Source organism: Candoia aspera, chromosome 1 (assembly GCF_035149785.1).
Source record: "Candoia aspera isolate rCanAsp1 chromosome 1, rCanAsp1.hap2, whole genome shotgun sequence".
In the NCBI taxonomy this organism is placed as follows: domain Eukaryota; kingdom Metazoa; phylum Chordata; class Lepidosauria; order Squamata; family Boidae; genus Candoia; species Candoia aspera.
In genome coordinates, this window is record NC_086153.1 from 299,482,867 (window position 1) to 299,492,058 (window position 9,192).

Genomic DNA, 9,192 nt, shown 5'->3' on the forward strand with positions numbered 1-9,192 from the left:
AGGTTCTTAGGAGATGTAAATGGACATTTCAGAAGTTTTGTTGGAAGCAAGTGATATAATCTTAAAGTACGCTTGATTGGTATCTTTTTTTTTTTTGCTCCCTACACTTGATGAATTCTAACTTTTTAAAAGTGAGATAGCCTTTGAGAGGCCTGAGTTGCTGACAGCACATAGTTAATCTTAAAAAGGCTTTGAAGTTAACAAGGCTCAGTTAGTATTTGGATTGGGATCTTTTGGGACTCTAAGAGCTGTTGGCTAGACAAGAAAATCAAAACATGTCCCAAAATAGGGCAATATCAAGCTACTTCTGTAACGCTGACAATAAATTGCATAGATATGTCTATGAAGCCTCCAAGAACTTAGCATGACTAGAGGGATATTTTACTTTTAAAATCTTTGAAATGCTGTGAATTAAAAGAAAAGAATGAACATATTTCTAACTAGACATTACAATGAAACATGCATTTACTGAAAAGCCATCAAATATTACAGTGAACAGAAGAAATATATAATGTTAGAATTCTGCAAGTCACTCTGAGAGTATCTTCAACAACCAAATTACACATGCCCTGTGTTTGAAAAGTTGAAAGAGGATAGATTTAATGTATCCTACATCTAAATGGGGTGGGTACAAAAAATGTAGAGCCCCGTTGAGATAGTTAACAGCTTATAACCTGCTAGCTTGGTACAACTGCCCATATACATATACAGCTTTACACACTCAGCTTTTGAGACAGGTGAGCTGAACATCACATTCTGTATTGCATTCAAGATGAACTAACCTTTTCCTTTTTTCTTTTCTTCTGTCCAGGAGGTGAATTAGTTATCCCTCTTCTTGTAGAAGACCCTTTAGATATCCCTCCTATTACTACTCGTGCACCTTTCATTACACTCCCCACTACCTTCCGTCCCCTCCTCACCATTATTGAGACCACCAAAGATTCCCTGTCCATGACCTCTGAGGCGGGGTTACCTTGCTTGTCGGACCAAGGCAGCGATGGTTGTGATGATGATGGCTTGGTGATATCTGGGTATGGCTCAGGGGAAACTTTTGACTCTAACCTACCCCCTACTGATGATGAAGATTTTTACACCACCTTCTCCTTGGTAACAGATAAAAGTCTTTCCACTTCAATCTTCGAAGGTGGCTACAAAGCACACGCACCCAAGTGGGAAGCCAAGAACTTTAGACCTAACAAAATCTCCGAAACTGGTAGGACTACTATCACAGCTTTGTCCCCTGAGCTGATCCGCTCCACAGCTTCGTCCTCGACTGGGATGGTGCCCAAATTGCCAGCTGGCAACATGAATAACCGTGACCTCAAACCCCAGCCTGATATAGTCTTGCTTCCGTTGCCCACTGCCTATGAGCTAGACAGCACAAAACTGAAGAGCCCGCTAATAACTTCCCCCATGTTCCGTAATGTGCCCACAGCAAACCCCACGGAGCCAGGAATCAGACGGGTTCCGGGGGCCTCAGAGGTGGTCCGTGAGTCGAGCAGCACAACAGGAATGGTCGTCGGCATTGTGGCTGCTGCTGCCCTCTGCATCCTGATCCTCCTGTATGCCATGTACAAGTACAGGAACAGGGATGAAGGGTCCTATCAGGTGGACGAGACGCGGAACTACATCAGCAACTCGGCCCAGAGCAATGGCACGCTCATGAAGGAGAAGCAGCAGAGTTCAAAGAGTGGCCACAAGAAACAGAAAAACAAGGACAAGGAATATTATGTGTAAAAACAAAAAAAATACATATTTATATATAAATATATAAATATTGAATGAGCTATAACTGAACCAAAACTGTTGCAGCCAACAAGATTGGGAGCGACCGTTTGCAGTTTGAGACCAATGTCGAGCATAAACATTTCAGTCGTTGACTGCTAAGTTTTCAATCACTGCTTGGAGTCCCCAAACTCTGCCCTCCTGTATTATAAGGCACACATCGTGTTCAGAAGAAGGCCTCCCCAGCATATCCATGTTGGCAGACTTAAAAGCCTTCTGAGCTCCTCCTCAGCTGAACTGTTCTGCAAGGGCAGAAGATTTCACGGCTTACTTGTTTCGTATCTCCAAGTGAGTCTTTAATGATGTTCACAATCTTTGACTGTACGCTATTTTTTTCAGTTTATTATTTTAAAAAAATAACAAAAAATAGAAAAAGAAAAAAAGTGGAAATGTTAGAATCTAAACAGAACAACTGATCTGGCCATGTGCAGCCTGAGTATCATTTTTCAAGATGTGAGGGGGAAAGAAATAATAATAATAAATGGTTTGGGGTTTTCATTATATTTTTTGTCTGAGTTTATTTCATTTTCTGTGAGAGGTTTTGGGAGAATGAGCCAGGACATAAGTCAAGAAAAAGTATTGGGGAAAAAATATCATAAATAAAGACTGTTGCCATATATGAACGCAAGTTCTATCCACAGTGTTTGCTCTACATATCAGGTTGTGTTGTCTCTTGAATCTGTTGTCTGCAGTAAGTTGTTAACATAAAAAACAAAGGTGAGGCGGTGGCAGTGATGGTGATCATGCTGAAAATGATGGTCATGGAAAATTGGACAACCCCAGATACTGGCTCTAGTATTTGTAAGCAAAGTCGTAAGATGATAACAGTTTCTTCTTTGACTAGGAGCCCCTAGCCAAAGAAATCCATTTGCTCAACTGTGGGGAAAAAGAAAAGAAAATTCAAAACCAAATCAAAAGTAGTTATTCTGAATTGAATAGTCCAAGCAAAAATAAAGGAGCCATTGTCTGGTTCCTGGGCTGATGACACTGCATGAATGCAAAGAGTAGTAATCAACTGAATAAAGTCTTTAGAAAGATTATAGAGTTTGTCTTGTGACAAAACCACATGTCACACAAGCCAAAAAATGTTGTGGAGGAATGCAAAATAGGTGTGTGTGTGTGTGTGTGTGTGTGTGTGTGTGTGTGGTTTTTTAAAATCATGACGGTATGTTTCATATGTGACAATTTAATTTTGTAGATTGACATTTCTGATTTGCTGTCCTGCCATTTGCCCAATGCTTCCTTTCCCTTCACTTTTTATGAAAGAAGATAAATTTAAAAAGTCCTTATGACACACAGAAAAAAAGGAGCTTATTAATAGTATAATATATATAAATAAATAAATATAAATATAAATATAAATAAATATATATATATATATACAGACACAGATATATTTATCATGGTATGTTTGATGGGACGACTGGAACAGAAATGCTGTTAAAATCTTAATATGAAATGAGACTGTTGTAAAGAAAAATGTTTTTACAAAACAGCAAAAATCTAAACTTTAAAAATGTGAAGACAGCGTGCATTTTAACCTTGTCACAGTTACCTGTGTCAAAAAAAAAAATTCAGACAAAAAAAATTGTTTACATATTTTACTACAATTTTTTTTTTGGCTGGTGTAATTTCTAGATGGGTACCTTGATGTACATATAATGATCTGAGATTTCATTGGGTTGTTGATTATATTCAGTGTATTTTATTTCGTTTGTTTCTTTTAAAAAAAATCTCTTCCATTTTTTTTAAAAAGAGCAACTTACTGTACAATAAAAATAACCAACTGGTGTTTTCTGGCCACAAATATCATGTGCAAAGCTAACAATATAATAATAAATAAAGCAAACAAGGAAGACAGAGAGACTGATAGAAATAGGGAAAACACACAACTTAGAGGACTCTGGCAAATAAAAAAATGTACAATTTTCCTGTGTACAGATGAAATCTAATCAGCTGTTTAGGTTTAGAAATCTACTCTTGCTGGTGTTTATAAGTCGCATGAATCTTTGAAGACGTGTTATCTAATGCACACACGCACATGGGAACAATAAAAAGAAGGCGGCCTTCTCATATGCTTTGAGTAGAGGCTTACCTGGCTAACAAATCTTTTTGGTGTGCGTGAGGTTTGTTTGGTTTTCTTCGGTTTACTTTTTAATTATTTTTTACACTACAACAGAGAAAAAATAAGGAAGGAAGGAAGGAAGGAAGGAAGGAAGGAAGGAAGGAAGGAAGGAAGGAAGGAAGGAAGGAAGGAAGGAAGGAAGGAAGGAAGGTTTTAAAAGATATGAAAGCACGATTTTCAACAGCCTAACTGGCCAAACATATATGGAGTTGATTATATCTTGATGTCTGTAAAAGATTGCTGCTGTTCTTGGAGTCTTGTGAAATGATTTTCTGCTTTTTTCTTTTTCTTTTTTTTTCTTTATCTTTAGGAAACCCACTTTTCTTTCCTTCTGTCTGTTTGTTTGGGACAGATTTTGGGGAGCATCTGCATTTCTGTCTGGAAGCTTCTCCCATTTCACTATTATTTTCCGAGCAGAACTGTGAAGATTTTTGTTAACGTTATTGTGCTGTTCTCCCTCACTTTTGTTTCCTTTCTTCTCTCCATCCTTTCCTTTTTCCCCAGTTCTTTTCTTTTCATAATTGCCTTTTTGTTCAAGAATATGCTTAGCAATAAAATGTTCTTCCCAAAGCCCTTGTTGTTGCTGTGACTTTCTGTCCAAAGAGATAAGGGATTTTCCTTTTTCTTAAGAGATTTGGTTATAAGAACACTTCAACTAATTTAACAAGTTTGTTCTGCAAGGGAGCTTAGAAAAACAGATGCAGGCTTGTCACAGTTTAACCTCACAACAAACCTTGGAGTGAATGAGTCAATGAGTTTCCTGGGCTAATGAACTTCAATCCTGATTCTCTCATTTCTAAACTCTATGCTCTGAACCAGTGCATCACACTTTTGTTCATATTCTTAGGTTTATGAACAATATCTGGTTTTTGTAGCAGAAACTCCATATTTAGTAGTATATAATCAAAGACCACCAGGGCATTGTTAATTTGCTAATTGATTGATTCATTGTTTGGATTTGCAAGCTGTCTATCAAACCAATTCCCTAAGCATAATTAAAAATATCCACAGAACAAAAATATGTAAGCATTTCAAATATCAGCATAAAATCTGAATTAAAAAAAAGCAAAGCCAGCACAATAAAAACAGTATAAAGACCTTATTGATAAAATGCAAGAACACATGAAGTAATATTGATGCAATGCACCCATCCCCCCCACAAGAGAAACATGTTCAAGGGATTAAAACCATGGAGGCTTTAAAAGCCCTAAAGAACCATGAAGTATTAACCTAGCATTGAAGGCAAATAGAAAAGCCTCACACTTAGTTAAAGAAAGGGTGCTGTACATAACCACCCCGCTATAGTCTGCCAAGAAAACGTTGCAAAAGCAGCGTCCCCCCAAAGGGTCAGATATGATTGGTGCTTGCATAGGGGACCTTTCGCATTCACACTGTACATATGAGGGTTCTGAAAATGAGTCTATAAGCACACAAATAAGCACATAAAGAAGAAAGATGCCATAGTCCCAAGCTGTTGCTTGTTTTACATCCTTTCAAATCAAGGCAGATAAACCCAAAACGGTCAGTCGTGATAACACTGCCATAGCCATTGTTCTATACCAGTTGTGGTCATCGCTATTTCAAGCCACTCCAGGAATCCAAATGGGAGATCAAAAGATCAGGAAATGCTGCAGCCAGTATCCAACAGGGAGGGAAGGCTGGGATACCAGCCTATATTGATATAAGCCATAAACCACACCACACCACAAAGCCTCTTTGAGCCTCCAATGACTGATAGATACAAAGGCATTTTCAAGTGATGGACCTAATTCTCCATGGGGAGTGCAGTTCCTTTGGAAACCATCTGAATGTTGCTCCATCTAGCCTGAATAACTACTTATCAGTAATAGTTTTATCTTTTCTGAGTCTACCCTTCAGGCTTCCTCCAATCTATTCCAGGAGTCAGGCATAGCCTCATCTGCCTCCAGAGACAAGTAGGCTGCATGTTTTAGTGATGAAACTAGATTAACCATTTCATGCAGATGCCAATTTGCAGGGGGAGGGGGGGAGGGTGACAGAAAGAACTCTGTAGGACCCCAAAGTGCAGATGACACATATGAAGAAAGTGTCATTACTCAGAACAGAGCACAAGGTTTGCATGCCGAAGGTCTCTAGTCTGAGACTTTCCTTTTCCCTGCCAAACTAGGATCAGGCATTATCAAGTTGCAAATGATATGAGATTCCTCAAGGAAACTATGATCTGACCAGATGCAGCTTTATGACATTTGCCTTAACATCATCTTGAAAGATTGATTTATAATTACTGAGTGGTCAAGAAGCTTACTAGGATCCCCTTTTTCTCTGTTCTTAGTAGCACCGGAGCCACCTTGGTTGGGTTCCATTCCATAAGCCTCACTAATTGATGGAGTCAAAGTGCTCTTTCCTATATCAGGACGCAAACGGTTTTTGCCATGAACCTTGCTGGGAGTGGATTTGGGATTCTTGCTCCCAGCTGCCCCACAGAGAGTAGAACGCCAAGAGAACAAAGCTTGGATAGCCTTTCTCTTTCCTTGGAAAAAAATTGGCTCACTTTTGAAAATGCATGGGGTAGCTGAGATTCTTGGCTTTTCCAGACAGAGCTCCTATCAACGCTTCATTATTCTTCGCATAACATTTTCTGGAATGACCATGTTTTCATTCTGGGCAGCATTGCAAAAAGAGAGAGACCTGTCAGGACCGTGAGTGCTTTTTTCCATCTAATGCCACCCAGCAGAACAGGAATGAGTCTTGCTGTGAACATGGAAAAGAGCCTTTACTTCTGAGTGATGCACTGCTTTTTGGGGGTGGGGGGAGGGTTTTCATTCAAGTTGATGAAAAAGAAAAAAACTTTTCATTTTCTTTTCTTTCATTCTTTTTTTCTTTTTTGTCAAAGGGAAAGAGAAATCTGTTGAACTTCTCATAGCTACAGTGCTGGACGTATCTTAGTTACAAGGTGGCCAAGTAGTGTGCAACTTGGTCTCTTGTCTTTCATTGCCCAGTTACCTCTTAGCTATCAGAACTTACTTGGCTTCTTGTGCTGCACAGCACAGGCAGTCATGGAACATCAACAACAACAATAATAAGCATCCTGGCCTCCTGCACTTTATAGGGTCAAAACTGGTCAAATCACCATAAAAAATTCTAAAACATCCCAAGAAGAAGTAAAAAAACAGAAATCAGCTTTGAAGAGAAGAAAATTTTCAGGAAAATGGAAGATGGATTTCTGCACAATATTATTTTCAATCAAGCCCAAGATACAAGGGAAAGAAACAGAGTGGGTTAATGTACATATAAATACTGGAAGAGGACTTTACACTACCCTCCTTTCCCATTCAATGTGTATGCTGAACTGTTCTCAAGCTATGTGATAGACTTTTTGAAAACAGCATGAATTGAACTAGGGCTATCATATCTGAGTTGCAAAAAGCTGGATGACTGCTAGATAACAGAGAAGAGAGACATAAAAATCTAATTCTTTGCTGCCACCTTGTGGTTGTCTGGATTTTTGCAGCCCAGATCTGGTAGCACAGACAGAACAAGAATTCTGATGGTTTTGGTCTCCCCCACCCCCACAAAAAGTGTTGTGTTCCTGGGCCCTCCATGCTCTTAACATAAGCTCATATGGTTGTTCTGTTGTTTCAGCCTGACATGACAGCTCTTAGTTCATTGAATATGAGGAGTGGCTTGCATAATTGTTTAGTTTCTCTTCAGGAGCTTCATTCTGGCATAATGTGATTTAAAATGTCTCTTTGGCCAAGTGTTTTTTACAGCCTAAGATCATTCTGCTTGAGTTTTCTATGCTCCCCCTGACAAAGGAACTTGCTCGAATTAATTAATTAATTGATTGATTGATTTACTACACCCCCCATCTTCTCTGTCTCTGAGGATACCAGATACACATTTTTTAAAAAATGCAAACCAAGCTGCTTTTAAATTCTTTTGAGGTAAGTTGAGGTTTCACTTTTTAAGTTCTTTAAGGACCAGAATGTCAAATAAATAAAGTATTGAATAAAAATGTATCCAAGGGTGCATTTCATGTGAGGAACACTGCATTTCATGAGCACTCTGCTTTCACCCTCAGTGCAGTCCAATGAATGCATGTTCAACCCAGCAAAAAAGAGGAGAAAGTGTACAGAATTCATTCCCATACTGGCAGTCTATGTGAAAGGCAGTAGCATTCTCTAAGAATGGTTTTCACAGTCAAGTTGGACTTCATCCTCCATAATTCTCCAGCCAGACATGTCTTCAAATTACAGCATCCATGAAGACCAATAAAAATAAAATAAAAGAGGATTGCACTTGCAAGTAAAACTGCTCCTACATATCTCCAACAATCTATTACTTATATTTATTTATAAAGGTGAATTCACTGGATACAAACTTGTAGAGTAAATCCCCAAACCAATCCAAGGGTTGATTCTACATCTACTCACACAATTCTATTACAGTAACATCATCTGTACTATCAAGGTCTCATTTATTTACTCATCATGATGCCATCATGATGAATCCAACAATATCCTTTTGCTGCCTTTATAAGAACAAACAGATCAATTCCTATGCAACAGATCACATGGATATATCTGATTCCAGTTAGAGCAATATTTGAAATCCATTGCAGATTGTCTCAATTTTTCAAGGCACTGTCCTGATAGCCTCTTAGGACTAGAAAACAAACACCACAGGATGAGGTAGGTGGTAAGAATGCTATACTGTAATATGTCATTAAACAGGCAAGGATACCAACTGTGAATGTTTATAAATTTTAAAACAAATTACTTAAATTAATAATTGCTCATCAGGGAGAGCAGTTGTAGACTGTTTTTGTTTCCTGTTGAGTTAGTTTTTTATTTGTAGAGTTTTCCAAACTGGAGGGTGATATTAAACGGCACAATTTATTCTCCCCACCTCTGTTTTCTCATTCTGGTTGCATGTAGGTGGAGCCAAAGTCTCCATAAAGTGAGGCTCCTGTCTGAAGTTCCTCCTGTGAGCCAAATCAATTGTGTTTAATTCAGGCAATTCAAGCCATGAATTTATTTTCTGCTACAGATACCTAGGAATATATTATCAAGAGTTTACTATAGTTGTAACACCCCTAAAGTCATTTGAAGCAGTTACTTAAATTAGGCCTAGTTGATGAATTAATTAATTAGTTGATGAGTAAAATATTTTTGAATGGCAAGTATATACTTTTAGGCTTTTAGATGATAGGTATATATGTATTGTAGCTGGAATAATGTTAGAAGGGGCATTCTTCCTATATGTGGGTGATAAAGAAGAGGGCCTTTTTATCTGGTATTCGC

General features: G+C 38.3%; 1 protein-coding gene across 1 annotated transcript in view; it reads left to right on the forward strand.

The window, feature by feature from the left end:
- NRXN3 (neurexin 3) overlaps window positions 1-2,909 on the forward strand; it is a 995,103-nt gene extending 992,194 nt beyond the window's left edge. Inside the window, exon 16 of the mRNA XM_063290181.1 lies at window positions 812-2,909. Coding sequence (XP_063146251.1) covers window positions 812-1,737 — 926 coding nt within the window. The 3' untranslated portion in view covers window positions 1,738-2,909. The remainder of the gene's footprint in view (window positions 1-811) is intronic.
- Window positions 2,910-9,192: the final 6,283 nt, after the last annotated feature.